The sequence below is a fragment of the Struthio camelus genome, chromosome 4 (assembly GCF_040807025.1).
Source record: "Struthio camelus isolate bStrCam1 chromosome 4, bStrCam1.hap1, whole genome shotgun sequence".
Classification (NCBI taxonomy): domain Eukaryota; kingdom Metazoa; phylum Chordata; class Aves; order Struthioniformes; family Struthionidae; genus Struthio; species Struthio camelus.
The window spans coordinates 80,714,640-80,738,568 of record NC_090945.1 but is presented as its reverse complement, the minus strand read 5'-3'; the positions used below and the strand labels follow the sequence as shown (position 1 = coordinate 80,738,568).

General features: G+C 40.9%; 1 protein-coding gene across 8 annotated transcripts in view; it reads right to left on the bottom strand.

The window, feature by feature from the left end:
• KDM3A (lysine demethylase 3A) overlaps nt 1–23,085 on the bottom strand; it is a 32,252-nt gene extending 9,167 nt beyond the window's left edge. The window contains exons 1-16 of one of the 8 annotated variants that reach the window (XM_068943707.1): nt 22,901–23,043; nt 22,162–22,353; nt 19,341–19,496; nt 16,987–17,097; nt 14,717–14,819; nt 13,150–13,274; nt 12,601–12,673; nt 12,423–12,511; nt 10,685–10,836; nt 9,227–9,366; nt 8,795–9,058; nt 7,397–7,598; nt 5,257–5,471; nt 2,583–2,735; nt 2,279–2,374; nt 1,815–1,942 (exon numbers count right to left, since the gene is read on the bottom strand). In XM_068943707.1, the coding sequence (XP_068799808.1) occupies nt 1,815–1,942; nt 2,279–2,374; nt 2,583–2,735; nt 5,257–5,471; nt 7,397–7,598; nt 8,795–9,058; nt 9,227–9,366; nt 10,685–10,836; nt 12,423–12,511; nt 12,601–12,673; nt 13,150–13,274; nt 14,717–14,819; nt 16,987–17,097; nt 19,341–19,496; nt 22,162–22,332 (2,178 nt within the window). In that variant the 5' untranslated portion in view covers nt 22,333–22,353; nt 22,901–23,043. The other 7 variants (XM_068943708.1, XM_068943703.1, XM_068943704.1 and 4 more) reach the window with 7 other exon arrangements.
• Nucleotides 23,086–23,929: the final 844 nt, after the last annotated feature.

The following is a 23,929-nucleotide window of genomic DNA, read 5'->3' as shown; positions in this document are numbered from 1 at the left end:
CACTCTACTCAAGGAGAGGAAAGCAAGCAGCATCAAATGCATTTTCATTCTTTTACAAAATAAGCGTGGTTCAGGGTTCATAAGACGCCCGATCTCCACAAGAGGTCGGTATTGTTTCTTAACATTGGCCAGAAACTGGGATCCAGTAGGAACTGGGGTCTCACAAGTTTAAGAGCAGGCAACAGAATCAGTCAACCCTCAAGACAAGCAAACAAAGCAGAGTTTGCCAAACACATTCCCTGGGGCTGGCTTGGGAACCAATTACAATTTTAATAGCCACTCTTTTGCAATTCTAGGGCTAACCAGGATTCAGATAGGGCTAAGCTGGGGGCCTTGTTCAGTGGATTTTAAAACAAGTATCTAGGGCTGCTATATTTTTATTTTAAAAAGAAAGCAAGAGTTCACTCGTCTGCCAGTTCTAAAATACAGCCGCACAGGAGTGCGACAGCCTCCTTGGCCAGCATATCCCAGCTGTAGCATATACATACACCTAAATATCCTATGCAGTTGACTTATCCCTTTGTTTAGAGCTTCTGGGCAACAGGCTAGCCAGGACTACTGCATTAGCCCATCATGCAGAAATCCCAGGCCAGATTCCCAGTTTCTGCTCAGAGACTTTTCAATCAAGAAATAATTTCGCACGTGTTTAACTCTTGCTATGCTCTTTATTGCACCCCTCAGTACTGTTTGTGCTTGGTAAGGATTCAAAATATGGCACATGATATAAAAATGCCTTCAAACTTCAATAAGCTTATCCTCGCACAATCTGTGCGGTGATACAAAATGATGTAGTATTTACAGATAGGAAAGAGAGCTATAGATAAATTTCAATGCTGCTATTAGCCCAGGGTCACACAGGAAGTCTTGAAAAAACAAAAGACTGAAGCTAAGTCAGTCACAGGCTAGTTTTTCAGCCCCATAACCATCTTCTTTGCTCTTCACGCTTCATATTCCTCTTTGCTCTACTGTTCATGACCACCACTAAAATTAAGCTCAGTCTGCTTCTTAGACTCAAGGTAATACTTTTATTCTCAAAGTTTACGAATAAGCATACAGCAAAATTAAACTAAAATTACATAACTTAAGACACTAGTTTCTTGCAAGTCTCTGCAGGACTAAGCCATGAACGTGCGTTCTATTTTACTAAAGCAGAAAATACTACATCCATTTACAAATACAATAAACAAGTATCCACAAAACTTTTTTTTTTTCTGATCACTGCCCAATTAGGACTAGTTACCCAAATAACCTGATCTCCTTTAAAAATAATAATAATAAAAATAATGAGCAGTAAACTTCCCACCAGGGTCCTCAGAGAAACCACTGCTCTAGCCCTCAGAATCCAATATACATATAGCCCTTCTATCAGTGCCAGTACTCTTCTAGCCTACTTATTTTAGATGCCATATGCATTAAGTCTTCAGGACCCAAGGGATATCCTAGACTCCTCAGCCATTCCCACTAGTCTGTTCTTAATAGAAGATTCTTTAGAAAAGTTCCCTCAACCTAATCTTATTTGTGCTATAAAAAACCTCACTCAACATTTTTCAAGGGCTGGTCACTCACCGAGATGTCAGTGTGTCAAAGGGACAGATTAAGATGATTTTCCCCAATACTTTCAAGAAAGCTGAACCAGACAGATGAACACTGAACACAACTACTGAACAAGAATATCTACGTGATGGGGTTATCAGAAACAGCTGGGATTGGCATACCTAAAGTCAGCTACCATTGACTTCAAATAGAGGTAGACTGAGGTAAACCATCTATGGATATTTCAGCTACACATACATAGTGCGAGACAGTAGCAATACCTGTTTGGCATCCTCCTTTAGAGTTGGCTTTGATAGTGCCTTGAACTGCTTATTTGCACAAGGACAATTTGCCTTTATTCCCCATTTTGTTCTTACAGAGTGAACAATGTCACCAACATCATAGAGAGCTGAAGGAGAAGAGTCATTAATGAGCTCACATTTAACTAGAACATCCAGCATTCAATAACACTTTTTGTGTATACTATGCAAGTTAAACAATAGTACAGGAACACAGTTCATCTTTAAACACTACGTTATAATACTTTGTCATAAAGGTCAAAGATAATGAAACAGTACTAAGCACAAAGACTGCTCCAGTCTTTGAACTGAAACCTTCCGACAATAAATACTAAGCTCTGGTTAACTTTATTACTCAAAAAGCCCCCTTTGTATAGGGCCAATAACATACAAAATAGAGCAAAAAACTTGCAAATCTTTCCTCCCAATTAGATATTTAAAAATACCTTTTCCAGGAATTATTTGTGTAGGCATTAAATTCTCTGGCTCATGTACCTGCCCCTTCACGCATTTAAACCAGGAGAAAGTATCTGATTCATCATCTGTAAAACACAATCATTGAACTGTTCAATTAGTACGTGTGTCATCTTCCTATGGAAAGCCGTGTATTCTAATACTATTGAAATAACAAATAAAATCAGTCGTAGACCCTTAAAAGTTGATAAGACGACTCTTTGTTAGCTTCTAAGCTCAAAATACAGGTTTCCCCCACACAACCTTTTCATTCAGAGTAGCTATGTATAGTCTCACCTTGATGTAAGCTTTTTTTCTTCATCCTGTAACAGTCCACACATACGCCAAAGCCACACTTAGAACAGACCCAATGAAGGTTGAAGATTGTGGTGTCACAGACATCACACATTTCTCTAACTCCACGAACTGCACGCTTCCAGGCTACTTGTCCTGTGGATCAAAATGTAAGTTTTAACAAAACATTCGCATGTTAAACATAGTTACATGAGAATAAATACTTTAATGATACAAGGAGTATTGGGTGGCTTTTTTTTTTTTTTTTTTGGATCTGTGCTCAGACTTGTTTTTGAGATGTGCCTGATCTTCAGCACCAGAACCAGATTATGGATAAATCCACCTGGGGAACCCCTCATTCAGCTTCTTGCCCACCAGGACCTCCAGATCCTTTTCTGCAAAGCTGCAAACTCATTTCAGTTTTCCTATTTTGTCTTTTCATGCTCATCCTGTTCTTTTATTTCCTCTCTGTATTTCTGGCCTCCTTTCCTCTTTCTGTAGGCCTCCTTTTCACACTCAGTGCCCAAAAAAAATCTTTGACTTAAGCAAGCTCTTTTCTCTACACTGGTCAGTCTTCCACTGCACTGGAAGAGTTTAGCTTGTGCTTTTTGTACTTGCTTGTTAAGGAATTACCAACTCTCTAAAATAGTTTTCTCCCTCAGACTCGTCCTTCTTGAGATTCTACCTACCAGTCTTGCCTGAGGGACGACTTCTTTGCCACGATCCTCCCTCATAAAAGATCCCAAATTCTTTCTTCCTAGTCACTCTTGCTCAAGCTGCCTCATGCCTCGTTCAGTAGCCTCTTTCCCAGATCTTTCCCACTAGTAATATTTCATTTCAAAAACTCTAAAATGGATTAAGTGTGATATGCAGCAATTTCGCAGTATCTAGCAGGGTACTGAGGGCTAATACTTTTAACTATACTTTTCAAACGGTAACTTGGAGGTAAAAGGGCTGACCCGCAGGCATACTACGCAGTGCAAAAATGCTGAAGTGTAAGTCGCCTCTCAAAAGTAGTACCTGAAGAACGGACCGACTCCTTTTTTGCTCTATCAGATACATTAAGACTACATCTTCAGATGCAGTGTTTTGAAGGTCAAAACTAAAATCCAAGTAAAATTTTGCATTTAAGTACCTACTAAACAACATTGTTTCTGCCTGCTAGGGGTAGTATATCAAACAAACAAAAATATTTTGACAAACTGGCCTTTTCTAAAATGTCAAAGCCAGAATTTTTATTAAAAGACAGAGTGTTTAATTAAAATGATATCAAGGAAAGTTTACCAGAGTTTCAAATTGCGAGTGGAGTGGTGTAGGTGTAATCTAAGTTTTTTCCCATTTCAGTTGAGTACTTTGCCATTGAACTGTTCAAAAAAGGATTAGTACCTGTCTAGATTGCACAATTTTTTTTTTTCTATCCAGGGTATTAAAAAATTCCTCCGTTCTCACGAAGTTTACTTCCCCTCACTCTCACCAGCCTGTGCTATGAACCATTAAGCAGCAATTCATGACATTTTGTCCCACTGAAACGATCTCCAGAACTCACATTTGTCTTTGTTATCTATTAGCATACCCATCAGAAACATCTTCCACAAAAAAAAAAAATCCACCCCCACACCCTTTTTCATGTACTTCTGAAAGGGTTTTTGATATTTCACACACACTCAATCTGGCTATGGATGCATATCAATTCAAGCGAAGAGCAGAGCTCATAGACTCCAAGTACTCCAGGGTAAGGCCCCACTGAGTTCAATTCTAAGGAACATTTTGGAAGGCAAGCACTTCTGAAAGATCTAAACTCCTTCCCTCCCCTTCTGAAGGGGATTCAAAGCTATTCAGTTTTTTTTCTTCGGTTCAACGTGGAATGACTGATAGCTCTGACGTTATATTAAACATGTCAGTTCATCTAGAGCATTTCAAGTCTTTAAATCATGCTGCATCTCTGTCATGCAGCTAGAAGGAAAAAAAACAGTTTGAAGATCCATTCTTTCTATGATCTTACATAATTCCTTCCCAAAGTTCCACATGTGTCTGCTTATATGTTTGGTGCAGAAACATTCTTACATGGCTGAAAAAAATCTGTGTTTAGGATGTAAGCTTTGCCCTACTTGCACTAACAAAGCTCTGCAGCCAGTTACCCCAACAATATCATCTCTTCAGTCTCTCTATGCCCAGCAGGGGCTGTATGGATATCCAGCCGAAACAGTTCTACTGGTAAATACAGGCAGCATTAGGTCCACAATGCAGAAACAACAAAATAGGAACAAAAAAGCCTAATGGAATCTCTGCAGCCAAAGGGGAAGCTTTATTTCATTTACATGCTAAAATTAAATTAAAAAAAACAGGCAGCATGTTCTTTTGTGGTTTTTGGTTTTTCTCCTTTTCACACTTTGTTTCATAACAGAATTACACTTTCTCTTTTCTGAATTTATCGGTTTACTTCTGTTGCAATCTAACACAAAAAGAAGAGTAGAATTATGGTTTTTTTGTCCATGAGCAAAGAGTTACGGAAAAGTCACACTAGGTCTTAACCACTACTTCTATCTCAGAATAAGATAAAGACTGAAGTCTTAAATGACATTACCAAGTGCATGCAGTGTATTTCACATAGGTCAGTAAGCTTAAAGTTTCACATAAACCTCAAAATACAGATTACTTTAATACAAATTGCTCTTACTGTGTGGTTCAATTGTAGACATAACTTCCTTTTCAGATATCACCAGTTGACAGAAGTGGTCTCCAATGTTGGCTAGAATATACTTTGCTGTGTCTAGATCTAGACCCACAACGTTTTTTGATAAAGGTAGCCACAAGCTAATAGCCTCAGGGTCATACTTATTTGGAGTTAAGAAACCTTCCTCACGTAGCAATCCATGTTTATTAAACTGCAGCCTGTTGAAAGAGTGGAAGGGAGAAAAAACTGTCATCTCAGATGCTTTATTAGTTTCCGTTCATTCCAACAACTCATTGCCTAAAGGATCAATACGCACGCTGTATGTCTATGCATTTAACACGATAGTTGCAGCAGACATGGATAAACAGACACGACACTAGCATTAAGTGCTAGGTGAAAAGGAGATACATATCATAGAAGAAAGTTGACTTCTGATGACAACTTGTCCTCACTACAATGCTTAACCGTAGCAAGAAAGTGCACTGGCAACTGAAATTAAGACAAAAGAATTCACATTTTTTAGATTTCGCATTCAGGTGAAGCAGGTGAAACTTCCCCTTTTTAGTGTTCTAAACTGAAAGATTCAGCTGCTTTGAGCTGCAGTGGAGTCTGGATTTTTTTTTTTTTTTAAACCCTGAAAAGATGAATTAGCATAGTCTGCTGCTGCTCCAGTCTCATGTGTTTTTGAGCGTTTCAGCTGATGTCAGATTATCCCAAGATTTACTTTAGTAAAACACTACCCAAGGAGAAATCACAGATTAGTAATGCATCTTTATTTTTTAAAGCCTTTACACCTACACAACCAGCTTTTGAAGAGGGAGGGATAAAAGAGAGGAATAAACCTCAAGAGACAAATAGAAGAGTAAAAAAGAAAGCCTTCTCTTGTTAAGAACACTGTAACACTTCTGCTTTCATTTTTCTCTCCTCAAAAGCTCTTCAGGCCTACAGCATATTTCTTCTACCTGGAGACCCACAAGAAGGCCATTCTTCTGAAAAGGAAAACTGAGGATAAGGAAGCTTCCGGTCTCCCTCGTGACATTAGAGAGTAAAAATAAATCCCTGCTATCGCAAGTGTTACCTTCTTTCCCTAAAAGCCAGTCTGTGCCTCTAAGCTCAAACTGGTAGAGAAAATAAGAAGCAACATGCAACATCCTACCATGAGATCAAGTACAGCGTTAAAAAAGATTTACGCAGAACTTGAAAACAAAGAAAAGGACACGTTTAATCAAATGCTGCAGAACGGCAGTGTCTACACCTGGGCTTACTGGTAGTTTTAAAATCCTTTTTAAAGACAGATTACAGTTCCACATGTTGTCACAAGAACTGAAGAGCTAAAATACACGACTGACTGCTCAGCTCAAGAGCCAGGATCCTGCAGGGGGATCAGAATCTGCGGATCAGGTTTGGAAAAAACACGCAGCATTCAGCAGTCACTGTTTTCCTCAGAATTGCCCCATTCACCCTCACCATCCACCCTCCTCAAACAAAGCAAGTGTACTGATTAAACACTTCTATGTCAAACCTAAAGATAAATTGACTCAAGCTCTAAAGTGTGAACAAGAATAAAGAACGGAGCAATACAATGTGCAGTCATAACATTTTTACCTGCCACTATTCCTTTATTCTTGCAAAAAGCCCCTGCCCACTTAGTGCAATTCTTCTACAACTGCAGATACATGTCATAACATTGCACATGTTCAACTCGTAAACTCTTTTGGGATGTGCGTGGAATCCACCCTCTCACTACTATTGCCATTACTGTGCTGTAGCACGCAAACTAAACTCAAGCTACCCCACTGGCGTTCAGCATAGAATATCAAAGTTCTGCCAAAATATTTTCTATCCAAATGAAGCAATTGTAAAGTTTTTAATAGCCAAACAATATAGACAACCTCCCACCCATTAGATATACTGGCCCTACCGTTTAACAGCTAAACATTTGTGTCTACTAATTTTGAATCAGAGACCTAAACGCAACCACGTTGCTATTTTTTCATTTTGGCCTAGAAAGGTGACAAATGTTACAGTTAAAAAGAACAAGACAAATAAAAAACAAAACAAAAGCACCCAACTCAGTCATGGAAAATTTGTTATTCAAATTTAAAGAATATCAAAATCTACATACAGTCAAAACTGCTCTTACCTCCTAAAGTGGAAGAATCTGCAAAAGACAGTGGAATCTCTTTGCTCTTTATTCTTTCGGTAACTGTCCAGACGGCATTCCCTGCACTTATGCAAGTGAGGTGCGATATTATTGCAGGAACCATCCTGTACAAATGCTTCTCCACTTTGCTGCAGCTTCTTCACTTTAGAAGCATCTGCCAAAATTGACTTGCGAACCATTACTGCAGGGATAAACAAGTTTTACCAGTTGGTTTCTCATACAAAAGCGAAAGCAGATGTCTTTAAAGGAAAGATCTCTACCAACTTTTCCTATAACCTTCACATTACATTGAAACAAATATCTTCAAATATTTGTAGTTGGCAGAAGCTTCTTTTCAGGTCAGTAGAAACTTTTTCAAGCTATAGTCCCACTGGATCACAGTCCCACTGGATCACAGTCTGGGGACCCAAGCACCATCCAGCCCTCCACAGAAGACTATATTTTGAAAAAAGAATCTGCTTTTATTAGAAGTACTTTCTTCAGCTATCAGGACTGGAGTACTTGAGCACGGAATAGACCAGCGCATGACATGACTCTTTTAGAAGTACTGAAGAGAGAAGTACAAAGTGACCATGGCTCAGTCCCGTTCTTCCCTTCAAGATGCAATGGATTTCAGCATCTTATCGCAATAGACGCCAAACTTCTGCCTTCCTCCCCCATTGTAGGGGAGACCCAGCAGGGCACAACAGCGACTACTGGGCTGGCAGTTTACCTACGTTAATTATGTAACAGCACATTGTAATACAAGGCCAAGCAACACTGGCTGAGAAAGACATGGGTATTTACAGAGACTCCCAGAGCCCAGGACAATCTGCTATACTGTTTGATGCACACAGCTTTATGCAGGTGCCATCAGGAGTCCAGCTCCTTAAACAACTACAAGCTTTCCCATTCTTTATCACATCTGAAAAGCTCGGAGCACTCAACAGGTAGAACTGAGCCACAGAAAACACTGAAACAAGGACGTTCATTTAAAAAAAAAAAAGTTAAATGAAAGCCCCTCCTGAACAAAGCTGTGCAGAGAACAGCTTCCATCTCTCCAAGCTTACAAAATGTAGGACAATGCTGCAAAAAAATGCGGTCTCATTATGTCATCAGCATTTGCATTCTAAATAGGACCTTGCCTTTGTAACCTGTCTTACAAAATATATGCAAGAAACGAAGGTAACAATTTTATTTCTAGGGATTAATGATTAAACTTGAGAAAAATGATAAAGAACTACATTGCTGTTGTAGAAGAATCCACAAATTCCCGATTGCTCACTTACATAATTTAATTACATTAATAATCCTGTATGAGTTAAAGGATATTGTTGTATATAGTTACACAGAAACTCTCAGGACTTTGAAATGACAGGAAACTTTAAAAATACTTACTATTATCCTGAGCCTTAGTGCTTCCAGTCCAAATGCTTTCGTTTTCATTTCTCTCAAAGAGAATTTCATTTGAATTTCTTCTAAAAGAAAATTCCGTGTCTGTATGTTCCTCAATCTTGCTTCCTTTGCGGCTGTTCTGACTATTGCAATTGCTTTGCAATTTAACTCCAGATTCAGTAAAGGAGGTAAGATGAGCATCTGATGTTGAGGGTCTACAATCTAAAGTCCTCTGCAGTTCCATAGTGCTACTGACTCTGGATATTGCTATGGAAGAGTTGAGAAGTTGCAATGGTTTTACAGAAACGCATTCTTTTGGAAAGTTTGTTGTGCACTTCATTAGAGGTTCGTTTATATTTTTCATGTTGGTTAGTTTTTCACTAACTGAATCAGTCAAAGATGAAGATCTTGTGGTTATCAAAGAGGTATATTTACCATTCTGATCATTGGGATTTTGCGTTTGTTCTTTATGTCTAAACTCCACTTTAGGAAAGGCAGTCAGATCTTCTTTCAATGGTTTAATTCCAGCATTAAGACAAGAAGGATGTGTTTCTGGTAAGCTTCGTCTACATGTGCTGAAACACACGACGTGCAAAACTTAAAAGGTGCCAAACGAACAAGGATATCAGCTCCTCAGATCTATTCACATTTACATTTTGAAAGAATAAGAAGAAAATTAATCCTGTACTTTGAATTCTGAAATTTGGGATGTTAAATGTTTTGTGAAGTTAAATAGGTTTGTTTTTCTTTGTGTCAAGAGTTGGAACAGAAAGATACAGCTACATGTACGTATAGGCATACAAGCTTAGATACTGCAGCTCTTCTACCACCTCTCTCACAATTAGAGGTATATTCTCCTCAGGCAACAGCTTCGTAACAAAAAACGAGTTAAGTTGCCGTCAAACAACTTACTGTGTCAAACACATTTCACTGGCATGCCTGCTTAATAGTGTAATATACAAGAAACTTAGGTAGTGACAATTGTTCATGTGCGCATTACAAACCTATATTGAGACAGTAAAACTGCTCCCACACAGAAAAGCATCAAATGATGATCTTTCCTGCATTTATTTTGTAAGGTAGTATGCACAACAATAAGTGAACAAAATTACACTATGTCTTTTAGAGATAATAAAAATTTTTATATTTCCTATCATGTTGTTTCTACTAGATACGTTCATCTGACAGAACTGAGGGCACAAGCACAATATTCTAGCCCTCAAATTCCGTAAGTTAGTAAGGAAGTGTAGTTTACACTTCAGAAAATAGTTACACGATACAACACACTTCTACAGTCAGGAGATTGAACAAAGCAACCTTCGCTTCAGGCCCCAGACTCCCTTTCCCGCTGTGACAGCGGAAGCGGACGTTTCTATTCTGGAGACACCTAATAGAGAAAAACGCCTTGACCAAATGAATGCTAGAGCTAGTTTTAAAACGGAAACGCAATTATCAGCTCAAATTCGTTCAAGGAAGCTTTTGAGTGGGAAACTCTGCACTGGAAGGCTTTGGCCAGTTGGACAAAGCATTCTCTAGCTTCTTACAGCTAAACGCAGAAGTAAGAAGTCAACAGCATTCAACAGAAATAACTGAGGGCCCATACTCGATCTACAGGAAGCGAGCGTACAGAACACCTGCCTGAACGTATTCCGGTAGGGGTGGCAGTGCGGGTGTCTGACAAAAACTAGACATCACACTCATGTATTATCCGTCACTTTACAGACAGGTATAGTGTAGCACAAAAACTGGTTTGTGACTTAGGCCAAGGCCATATTTTTGGGTTAAACATCCTTAAGTAAATTATGTACTCGGGACAACTAGGTCCAATGCTTTTCTATGCAAAGTTACAGAAGAGTTTAGTTACTACAGTTTCTAAAACCTCCGATTTCTTACCCCTGAGGAGTTTCTGCACCAAGATTGGGAGGAGAGTTAGCTGGCAGGGGCAGTCCTTGATGCTTTTGGTCTTTATTAGCAGGAGTACATCCTAACAATGCTTCACCAAACACTGTTGGTACTGACTGCACATGTCCCTGACCAGGAGAAACCTAAAAGGGAGATTTAAGTTATCAACACTTAAATAGGATAACAAAAAATACTGCTTCTCAGGATTAAGCTTCAAAAGAAAAGTACATTAGCACACTTCCTGGTATATATGTTTAATAAAGTTGGTCAAAGTCCATTCTCCACTCAGTCCTGAAGATGGGAAGACCTCAGAGCGTCCTTTTCAAGTTTACAGACTTTACCTAACTATTATTTTGCCCCCAATTCACAACAGACTTTTGGCAGGGGGTGCGGTAGCAGGTGGTTGGAAGGAACATTAAGAAGGTATAAAGAGGACAGGAAACTCTGCTCTTAACTGCCTGTGCAATCACAACAGAGCTTTCTAAATCAGAAGCAGTAATCAGAATTCAGGAATAGCTTCCAGATTTCCTCTGAAACCCCTACAGAAAATTAAGATTAGCACTGTCAGACTGACTTGAATCACCCAAAAAAAAAATCTAGACATGAACAAGCCAAGAATTCAGACCATAACAGCTCTTCCACGTTAGATTGAGAATATGAAATAAGACTGACTCTGCATGCATTGAGCAGCCTGACACAAAGAATTGCTGTGTATTGAGGACATGAAAGACGTTAAAGGTACTCAAACATGAATTACATACAAACAAGATACTTTAACAGAGTACAACTATTTCATGCTGCCTTGCTCCACAAACTCTTCCACAACAGTCAATGCAGGATGGATCACTTTTCATTGAGGAATCTTATCTGGCACTTGCTACCTCACACTGTATCTCTGTGACTCTGTTAAAGCTTTCTAGTAATTATACCTAGTCATTAACTAGACCCACATAGCACAGGACTGACTGCAAAGAAGCCAAAAATCAGGAAGTCAACCAAGAACAACCCACCACTCTAGAGCTTCCTGAAGGCTATTTCTGCCTCAAAGGCAACTTTTGGTCTGAAACATCGGGATAACATTGCAAGGTAAGATTGCAGCGCTGTTCTTCAGTCAAACCATTATACCTCAATTACATTTCTATACCTAAGTTACCCCTATCTTCCCTTGGCCTTTGCGACCATTTTCTTGGATCTCAGCCACACTTGGCAGGTTAGCCACAAAAGCAATTCAGATAGACATAGAAGTACTAGAAAAGTTGCAAGATTCCCTTTTTGTATTAAAACAACATTCTTCTAGTCTGCTCTTTGCCAAGCTTGAATCCTCAAAGCAGGTAAGCATTGCTATAGGTTTGGGGTTCAAGTACAAAACATTTAAAGGAAGACTATAAAAAAGCAAAGGCTTGTACTTGAGGACACCCCTTCCTTTTCCCTCTCCAAATACACGACTCAGTAGGCTAACTCCTTCTAGGCAGGACAAGGAGGCAAAAAACAGTTTTAAAAAAACAACCCACACCACACACCAAGCTTCAAGGCTCAGTCACTTTTTCTCCAATTACCACAAGGCAAGAGGTTTTACTCATGCCGAGACAAGTTTGAGAACTCAGATTCTCCCAGGGATTATGTTTATTATTCTACTTTTCTATCTAATCTTCATTTAAAATTGTTCTAATGTAAAAGTACGACACAACTGTTACAAAACACAGTCATGTATAGCACAGTAACACATTACCTCAGGAGAAGATTTTGTATGTTTAGCATCAACACATCCACTTGTCTCAGAAGACTTCCTTTTTGTGCCCCCATTTCTTTTAGATTTATCTGAAACAACAGACAGTGATCAAGATCACTCTATTTTAGCACAATGTTGTTACTTACTATCTGAAGTATGAACAAAAAATACATCTTACCACATTTTCCATTATTGTCGTATATGATTTCAACATGAATTAACTCTGGATCAAGTGTTTTTAAAGCTGGAATCTTGGAAAGGAACAAAGAATAAGCAGTTTAAAGAAGAGAAAGTTACAGTTTGAAGCTATCTTGGATACTATGGTATATACATGAAATTAAGTATCTGAACTTCTGTGTTCTTTGAACAGTAAGCTGAATTTAAAAATGCGCGGTAATGACAGTGTCTCTGCTTTAAAACATGCACATAACATGGTGCTTCAGAGCACTGTCTGTACAGCATGGAAAACAAAGATACCAGGATAACGTTTGCTCTTCAAACATATATTTCAGGCTTCCACCACTTCACGTGGAAAACCATTTGTTACTTGGTAATTTCACCAACAGCACAAAGCAATACAGAAATATTTTGGGGTAACAGACTATATTGCACTTTTAGTTTACTACAGTAAGGACAGAATTACAAACGGGGGAAGACCAGGTATAAATAAGGGATCCCCACCCCTTTACCATCTCTGTTTGTATACCCTACGCCAATGGGTTCTTACCTCCTGACAGTCGACTTCTAGAGTCCTGGTAGCCGGATTACCGTTTACAACGACTGCTGTGAACCACTGGGTAGATGGATCCAGACTATAAATTCTGATTTTTGAACCAATGATATTTTTGCCACCTTAAAAAAAACCACACACACACAAGAAACATGCTTTAAAAAAGGGATGATGAAGATGCTCACATAATCACAGGTTATGCAGCCACCAACATCAATTTAACGGTATTGTATGCGAGATGCAAGTAAACAAAAACTGAGCCGCTTGAGAACTTCCACAGACTAGCTGAAAGGAGAAGAAAAAACCAAACAGACAAACACAGGATAAAACTACATTCCAGCTACTTCTTTCCCTGGAGCATGTCAATAAAGTCTTCTAAATGTTAACATGTGCAGCAAAAGCTGAGCTGACCTCCAAATTTCAGCTGGTGAGATAGATCAGTGGACATGGAGATGGAGACTCATCGACTAAAATGCAGAGTTTTCCCATCTTTACAATACGCAAAGTGACAATTCTCTGTACTACTTTCCTTTCCATAAAGGGAAGGCTCCATTTAGCACTGGTGAGGCCACAGTACTCATCAGTATCCAGTATCTTGCAGTACAAGAGAGATGTGGAGCTACTAGAGCAAGTCCAGTGCAGGGCCGCTAAGATGATTAAGGGACTGGTAAAATCTCTCATGAGGAAAGGCTGAAAGAGCTGGGATTATTGAGCCCAGAGAAGAGAAAGTTCGGAGGGATCTTATATGCGTATACATATCTGAAGGGAGGGTGCAAAGAAGGTGAAGCCACACTCTTTTCAGTGGTGTCCAGTAACAGGACAAGAGGCAACAGGCATAAACTGAAACACGGGGAGTTCCATCTGAACATAAGAAACAACTGTCTTTTACTGTGAGGGTGGTTGAACGCTAGAACAAGGTTGCCCACAGAGTTCTGGAATCTCCATCCTTGGAGACGGTCAAAACCCAACTGCACAAGGTCCTGGGCATCCTGCTCTAAATGACCCTGCTTGAGCAGGGGACTTGGACCAGATGATCTCCAGAAGTCCTTTCCAACATCAACCGTTTTGTGACTAATTCCTGCGCGTGCAAGTGCATGACTACAAATACACCTCTGTGAACCACTGATCGAAAAATGGAAGCTGATAAACCTAAAAAAAGATTTTCATTTGACTGAAAAAAACAAGTAATCCCTATATACAATTTTGTAAGTTTATGAACAAGCAGCTACTTTAAAAGCAATAAGCAATTTCCACTAAATTCAGTGGGAACTGCTACCCATTTGACACTTTTACAAAGTACAGAAGTATTAGGCCATCTATAACATCTCTAGGTGCCCAAATTACACACACTCAAAAAAAAAAAAAATGTGTGATGCTAATATACCTATAATCCTTCATATTTTACATTCAGTGCTGTGAAAGTAACTATGTGGAATCAGTCTTAAAGAAAAAAAAAATTTCGTCCCTAAAACAGATTACTGTAATTTACACTATCGGTGCAAAGATTTCCCTTTTGATTTGAGACTTTATCACCAGAGCTTTCCACTGCAGGATGTGCTTGTACCTTGTACCAAGCGGGTTTCATCTAGGTGTTTCTTAACCAAAGCCTGAATTTCTTCATTAACATTTTCATCATCCATAAGAGGAAGCCTGGAACTTTCCACATCCTGTTTGGAACAAAATATTCAAGTTGGTACTACAGATAATGCTTTTGATTAACAAAAGGACTTGAGAATATTTAGCAACAAGGCTAGCAGCAATTCAGGTAAACAAGTATTATTCTATCTTCCTTCAGCTCACGGGATACTGTAGTTATTGAAGCACGTATCACTTCTCTACCACTAACTTGGAACTACCATCAGCAGGCCTGACTGGAGTGAGCTCTCCAGGTCCACTTCAGTATCATTCTAAAAGACAAGCTGGCTTTGTTTTATTACATTAACTTTTTACTTGCTAATGAGCACTAAGTTTAACCGAACCATCCATTTGTAACTCAGGAATTTTAAGTTCTTGGAACTTAAAATGCTCAGGACTGTTTAGAAAATGTGCAAGTGCAGATATTTTAAGTTTTATGTTTCTATTTGAGCTATGAGAGCAATACCAGGATCCAGTTCAGCTCAAGATGCCATCTTAAATAGTTCATATGAAAACAGAGACAGCTATATCCAAATCGTTCACCACGATTCATTACTATATACCTTGGTTTTTATCTCTATTGTTATCTAAAACAAGTCAGCTGAAGATACTCAGAATCAACTTTGAAATGCAAAGTGTAAACCAAGTTCTTAAAATGGCTAAGAGTGTCAATAAATAGGAATTTCTTGTCTGCCCCAAGCACCACTCTGGTATTTGTAACACATCGAAGGCTCAAGAATCAGTAAACAAGGAACTGCCATTCAAAATGCTGGAAAAGTAACTTTCTCCACTGCAGTACTGAAGTAAAGCTTCCATAAAAATAAACTTTTATTCTGCCTTTGAGTGAACACAGGCAAGGTGAGAACACACAACTGTAAATTTAAGTGATACATCAGTTTCTCAGTATGAAAGCAGCCTACTTGGCTGCTTGTTAACAAGTCAAAGTAGAATATTAATGTTGGAGCTATAAGCAGTCTTTAACATGGTCCATCTACTACTTTCAAGACCTATAAGCAGTCTGCATTAGAACTAGTAGTTTTCTAAAGCAGCAAATCTTCATCAGCAGCAGATACTATTCTTCAGAATCCCTGTCCAGTCAGCCAAGCAGGGCAGTTTTTCCAACCTGTCTCTACCTAATTTTCACTGATAATTTTGTCGTCTTGGTGCTCATTATAGGGACCTGATATTAGTAGTACCTCTTCATCCAGAGCCACTTCATTCTCTTACATTTGCTTCAATTTGTTAACATTCTAAAAAGCAAGATTTTATTTAAAACATGCAGGAGAGTACTTTTACACTCAAAATTAAATTCAACCACCACATCAGAAAGGAGGGGGTTATTTTGCACCCTGATCACCTGCATTAAAGTTCCCCTCCTTCATTCAGAGGAGATCAGCGAAAAGTACATTCTCACAGAAAACAGTCTAAAAAAAACAAGAAACCCACAAAACAAAAACAGATCTAAGCAACTAGTGTTAACTGATTTATTACACTTATCAACCATTAAGCTAAGCTATCTTCATAACTCAGAGGTATCCACCTTCCTTTCTCATCCACTGGGGACAGGAAAGGGGAAATTTTTTCCCATTCACTCATTTTGGGCATAGTTAACTAGTTAAAGAGTACCAACTGAAGCTTGATTGTCTGGGATATACCATCTCACAAGAAGATTCAGAATACGGCCCCTGAATATCCATTAAAAAAACTAACAACTGTTGGATAGAAGTTTGAGCCCTATGGTCTATAATTCAGCTATTTCCTGTATATGCTGCCCACCTCCACCACTATTAAGATTAGAAGTGATGTGTTTCTATTAACTAGAAAGATTTATTCTGTAACTCCTTTCACAATAACGGCAGTCATGCTCACATATCAAAATGGAAATTATTCCATATTATCCCCTATCAACATGAAGCAGCTGCTCACACCTGGGCTGAAGACTATCCTAATACACTCCCTCATCAATCTCTCAAACTGTGTAGTGGATGAGCTTACAGAAGATTTTTTAATCTAGAACCCACACACAGTGTTCAGAGCTGATATTCAGGACTTACGGCAATAGGCACCTACTCCAAGTTTAAGTGCATAGTGATTCAGCAATGAATGTTCTACTTACATGGTTAGAATATATTGGTATTTAAGATACCTTGGGTCAATGTAAGATGTATCTTCCATTTTTACAATATCATACAACATTACCTGAATGGGTGTCAAAAGGTCTTGAGAAAGAAAAACACATCTCTCTTCACCAAGATAGCGTACTGAAACCATTGATCCCAAACCAGCCTTGTCCAATAAGGATTTGTAAGTCTAGAAAAACGATAAGAATTCTTAGAAACAGAGTGAGGTCTCATCATTTCTCATTTGCATTTGAGATAAAAAAAATATTAGCTTTGCATCTACATCCCTATTAAGGCATCACATCTTCACATAAATCTCAAAACAAAGTAAGCTTCTATTAAACTTCCTCATACAAGCCTAACAGTAGGTTACCTTTGAAACTCACCACTTCATTTAATGGAAAGAGTAAAGAATTCAACTCAGGTGGCTGTCATTAATGACTATTTTTGGATGAAAAAGTTACTAACATTAACAGCAATTAGAGAACTGTGGATATGTGTTTATGAAACAACTCTCCTCATTGTGAGAGCAGAGGGAAGCAAATGAATCAAGGCCTGCTACAGCGCCTACACGCAAGTTCTCAAACCTCATGCAGCACGCTGACATATACCAGAGCCTTAGTTTAAACATATGTAATGAGTTAGATAGCCTCAAAATTATTAGGCTCTAGTGCAAAGACAGAGTTGCGCTCAGGGGTACCAAATCCTTTACAAACGGCCAAGAACGAACGTTTCCCTAACAAGCTTCTGAGCTCTTACCAATACGTGCAAGATTAAACTTTGCCTTGTCGTTTAGTAACAGCTCTGAGTGGGTAGGGATCACAAGCCTGGAACATCAGAAGTAGAAAGAATAACTCTGCCCTACAGGAATGGTGCATTTGTACCCCTTTAATAGAAAGGAAACAAACGACAAAAAGCCCAAAACATGACAGAGAATGCATTTGGGTTTCTGAAGGACTGATCAAGCATACAAAGATTTTTCCCCTCTTTGGTATTTTCTCTTCAGTTATGACAGCTTTGGAAATGGGCACTATCATCAGAAGAGGAGCAGAAGCCTCTCCAGCAGTGCCTGGATATTACAAAAATCATGTAGAATTATTCTATTTGTCAATAAAACACTCTCCTTTATACTGGAATCAACAAATCGTGATCAGGATTTAAAATAAAACAAAACCCTTTGCGACTCCCCTCTTTCCTTCCCCTGCATGATGGGAAAGGAAGGGAGGGGGGAGGGGAAAAAAGGTTTCTCTTGCAAAAGCAAATCACAGTATTGTGCTTTGCTTTTTTCCTACATCATTCCTCTAAGTGTGCTTTGCAACACATACACTGCATGAAAGAGGCTTTAAGCACATCAGGAAGAAAATCCTATGCATAAACCTGAGTACGAGTATCTAGTCAAGACTATTTAAATTTAAGGAAAAGAATAATGCCTAAGCTTAAATATGCAGGTTTTCAGAATATTTATATCAGCAATATTTACTAGTAGAAACACTGACAGTAACGTGAGGGTTAGGAAACAAAATAAAGGATTCACACACACACTTCCTCTCCCATCCAACTTCCAATAAACAATTTAGATTAGCTTTGCTTAAGACAAAGCTTAGCTCAAAACACAGCAACACAAACTACACGGTATACTTGATACTTAGCAAAGTCAAGAGTACCAAACAGCGACCACAACATTAGCGTAGCTGATGTACAGCAAGTCTACATCTTAGTTTATTTCACAACTACTTGTTTGGATAACAACATCCAAAGTGGTCAAATAAAACTCAACTGGATAAACACATTAACAGAGAAATATTCTCTGTTCATCTCTCCTGGCTGATTCGCATAAACTGCTAGGGCTGGCAGTTACAGAAATCTTAGTTCTCCAATATGTAGAATATAGCTCAGGTTTTTATACGCACAAAATCCAGATCTCACAAATGACCTGTGGCAGACGGCCACCTCATGAGAGCCATTCAGATTGCTGTCTCAGATCAAGAATCTCTGAAGAATTAACAGTACTTGAGAAAGCATAAAGCAGGGGTTTAAGATAAAAATGCAGGTTTCCTCCAGAAATCTACTATCTATTCTTTTTCTCTCCATTCTTGATCACAGTGTTATGAAAGAAGGCAGCATAAACACAGAGGGAGAAGGAATTAAAAAGACGACAGAAGTTGTACTGAATAGTGGTTTCGGGGGGAAGGACAGTCAAAAATACATCCCTGTATCTCAGACATAGCCTACTGACTTCAAATGCTTACAAGTACTGCCTAGTTTTAGCTGTACGGAGAGTTTTAATCTCCCTTCAGGCTACCCCCTATGGGTAAATAACACACATTAGTGAAGCTGTATTTGAGAAATTCACACTTGCAACACAATAGAAAACACCGTCCTTACAAAATGAACTACAAAAATTAAAGCAAGTTAGGCCAAACATATACTTGCCATTGCAGGCCACTGGACCGGAGACATAGCACTGGCATGAGATCTTCTTTCAGCCAGCACCAGTTTTTGCTCTACCAGGAATGCTTTCATTTTATGGCTATAAACCTCTATCCATCTTCTCTTCTCCCACGGCTCATCATCAAATTCTACACAAACCTACAGAAAGGGAGGAAAGGGAAGGAGCAACTAACCCATAAAATTCAAACGCATATAAGATAGAAAAGGATAAACAAACATTAAATTATTCAAAAAACAAAGTCAAAGTGCTTACAGCACAAGTATGATTATTGCCTTTCTGCCACGTAATTAAGAAACCGCTAAACCATTCTAGGCTGACCAAGTATTTTATAAGTGATAGTCAACGTTAACTGGTTCATCATCATTCCTGTTGCATAAAATGTATTATATTCCCATCTAACTCTATGACCTTCCCATCTCAAAAAAATCCTCTACTGTTCAAGGACAGTTAAAACGCCATTAGCTCTGCCAATGTTTGCAATCAAACAGGAGAAAGGGGAAAAAAAAATTCACCACAACCCCAGAACTTTGAAAGGCTGCGTACCATAGTGGTGCACATGTTTTCCACACGCTCTTTATAGTACTTGAATATACAAACTGTTTTTCCAGAAATATTTTAAGGGATAAGAGCCCCGCAAAACAACTGTAGTTATTTCACTGAAAATACAAATGACAAGAAGTCAGAAAAGGAGATTAAATTATATATGTGAAGGTCATTTGCTGCCTGTTTTAAATGGTTTGCGACTTGACAAATCTCTGAAGTATACACACAGACTTTTGCAGAGTAAAGCAGTTGTGGCTATATGGCAAAAACACGGTAGCTTGACCAATTAGTATGGGATAGCGTTACCGTTCTTTCATAGGCAACACGAAGACTTGAGGAAAGGAGAAAAATGACAACAGAAATCACTTTGCCTGAAGACATGACTTGAAGCGACTTGGTAGAGAACGTTCTTCTCGGAACAATCTCCCTTTTCCCAGACAGTATCACTATATAGTCTAAATATAACATTTAACTAACTTACCCTAAATATAGGGAAAACCCCGTTAAGTGAATCTTAGAAACATTGCCTTCTGTTTAACTTCCCTCTCTAAAGGGAGAGGCAAGCAAATACGCATATGTAAACAGAATAGCATTGCTACAGACAGAAGAGTCATAAAACTAATAGATGCTAAAGTGAGTTCTGTCATTTTGAAATTCACTGAAACAATGAAAGAGATAAGCAAACAGCACAAGTATCAGAACCAGAATGGCTTGTTTTGTCTGCAGGATCAACGCTGCACGTACAGGAAAATACAGTTGAGAAAATACTTCCAAATGCACTTGTCTTTCATTTCTGTAGCTCATTCCTAATACTATATAAAGGTAGGATTTCAAAGATTAAATTTAATCTTCTCCTCTAGAGATTCTTTCAGTGCATCGCTATTTTGGGCCTTACTATACATACCTCTTCCACAGAGCTGTGAGAGAAAAGGAGGTGGCATGCATTACCATGCAAAAGCTCTTTATGCCTCGATTGTCTACTTCGCAACTTAATACTGAACAACACATTAAGTTAATGTATTCCAACAGAATCGTCACCAGTTAGGAAGGTCACAACAAAGCACTGTAAAGTCCTCAACAGCACCTGCTTCTTCTCCTTCTAAGTCTCCAAGAAGGTCCCTAAGATCGTTCTGCAGTGACATCCTCCTCGCACCAAGTAAGGCATAGACCCAGCCCAGGCTGCCATACATGGGGAAAGCCCCACCTCTGCACAGACACACAACAAGAAGCTCAGCCTCTAACAACTCAGGACTCTTCCTAACACATCCCGAAGTTCACATGTTCGGCAAATAGTCAGAAATACTTTAGGTTTCTTCTCATTTGAAAAGGGCAGGTGCTTGCTCAGTTAATCGGAGCTCACACAATTTTTCCTTTCCTCTTTTAATGGGAAGAATTTTTAACTGAAAGATTTGGTTCTTGCTGCCATGTTAAGAGCCTGCCAAAGCCACACGTAAAACAAATGCAACAGGTCCATAGAATAAGACTCCATTACTATGATCAAGTTCTGTCCTTTTCAAATGCTTTGCATACTACAGTAATTGTTTAGATAGGGTCGAAGAGTTTTTACTGGCTATGGCTGCCCAAGAGCCCATTAAGACCTTCACAGTCACAATGCTAAAAGCCTGTTGACTTCCACCCAAAATATAGAGTTAATCAATTACAGTAAGTTTGCAAGAGTTGATTATGCACAGAAAAAAACTACTGGTAATCATTATTAAAAAGCAGCCACCATGCGAGAAGAGTTTAAGAAACCTCCAACAGCATGCATGAATGCGACATGTTCGCAGCACTGTTTTAAAACAGGAGATACTTGTTTATCACTAGCTGCTAGGAAAAGCAAGAAACAACAACAGGAAAAAAAAAAACAATCCCAGCAAAACATGAACGCTTTAGTTTCGTAATTCACTGCAGCTTCTGAAAAAAAACGATTCACCGAAGTCGTACTTAAGAAACATGCAGAAACGAAACCGAGGCTGTCCAGACACAACACAGAACTAAAGTTTCCAAAATGCTGGTGGAAGACAACTAATCTGCAATTCCGTTGAGGTAATTTCTGGCATTAGTACAAGCACATCGGGGGTTTACCCAGAGGCACGCAGTTTACAAGCAGTTAAAGTCTACCAAGCAGTGCGCTCTCTTCCAGAATTTTCTCACAAAAACACAATCCATCTAACGCAGCGACACAAACACGCCGAGTTTGCAGGTCACAGCGCCAAGCCCTCTCGTTTTCAGGAAGGCTCTCCGCAAGTTCCCGCTTACCTTCAGGTCCGGTTTGGATATGTCCGTGTGCGAGACCGCCCGGATCCTGCCCGACTTCCAGGGCCACTCCGAGACGCGGCCCGTCTCCCACGAGCCGCCGTCCTCCTCCGCCAGGCTGAGGAACCGCTTCCCCACCAGCAGCGACCAGCTCCCCTCCAGCCGCAGCACCATTTTCACTCATGGGGGGCGCCTCTTGGAAGAGGGGACGGGAAGAAAGGAACCACCAGCAGGGGAAAAAAAAGAAAAAAAAAAAAAAGAAAGAGAGAGCAAAGCAGCGGGTAAGTGCGCGGGGAGCCCGGGCGGTGGCAAGGCCGGGAAGGAGAGAGGGGGCGGCGGTTCCTTCTCCCTCTCTCCCCTCCCTCCTCCTCCCGCTCCTTCTCACACAGCTCCGCGATGCGTCTTTGCCCACAGCGTCGTTAATTATTGCCTCGGCGGGGGCGGGCGGGGAAGGAAATACCAGCGGCGGCGGCGGCGCAGCCCCGAGCGGTTTCCACTCGGACCCTGCCCCCGCAGCCCGCCCCCACCACGGCCTCTTTGTTCCCGCCCCGGAGGCGAAGCAGGGGGTGGCAGCTGACGGGCGGGCAGGCACGGACGGAGGCGGCGGGGCCGAGCTCCTTCCGGATGCCTCTCCTCCTCCTCCCCCGCCCCCCCTTCCTCCCGAGGCAGCCCTCGAGCTGAGCCTCGGCCCTCACCTGCTCGCCCCCCCTCCCCAGGCCCCGGCCGCCTCCCCGCGGCGCACCGGGCAACGGCTCCGGCGCACCGGGCAACGGCTCCGGCGCACGGCGCTGCCCCTCCGCCACAGCAACGGCCGTCGCCGCCGCACGCAGCGCTACTCCGCCGCCCCGCGCTCGCTGCGCACACCCCCCTGCGCTCGCGCGCCCCGCCCCTCGCCGGCGCCTGCGCTCGCTCCCATTGGCTCCTCCCCGGGTGCGGGGCGGGGCCCTCGGCAAGCCTCCCGCAGCGATTGGCTGGGGGCGGGGCTCTCCGCTCTTGGCCCCGCCCCTAAACGGTCGCCGGGCAGATGGCGGCTTAAAAGCGGTATCCTTCCGCAGAGGGTCGAGTAAAAAAGTCCTCCAGCTCGCCCCCCTCCCCGAAGACCTCAAAGACGGGGCCAAATGCAAAAGTAAACGTTTTAGAAGGAACAGCGCGCCGTGAAGTTTGTATTTCCTCGTCTGGCGCGCTGAGGCTTAAGCTATAAGGGCTGCCTTTGGAGTCGGCGGAGGGATCTGGCGGAGGCAGGAGGTGTGAAACGGCCACTTATACGTGCGGTTCGCGGCGTACTCAGATATAGCACAGGGGGAGGGGGCACCTGCGGGGCGCTTCTGCGCAAGCGCAGAGAGGCAAGGCGCACCTGCGGGGGCGCTGCGGGCGCGCTTCTGCGCAGGCGCAGTTGCTGAAGGGCCTGACACCTGCTCGGGGGCCCGGTCTGCGCGTGCGCACTAGGGGGGTAAAGGGAGACGGGCGGCGGCGAGGCGGAAGTGTCTGACAGGCCACCATTTTGTTTGGTGGCCTTGGAGGCTGAGGAGAACTGGCAGCACCCGGCCGCTACGTGGCCGGAGAAGTCGCGGGGGGAAAAAATAATAAGTTCTAGAGGTGTCTTGGGGATTATGGCAGGTTCTGAAGAAGATCTAGTTGTAGCTGAGCTGGTTTATGTCGTTGTATCTGCAGGCAAATGTGTTCTTCACCTTCACCTTCCTCCGTTTCCTTCATGCAAGACCCGTGTATTATTATGAAAGACTATGGCCGAGATAGTTTAACTCGTCACCTT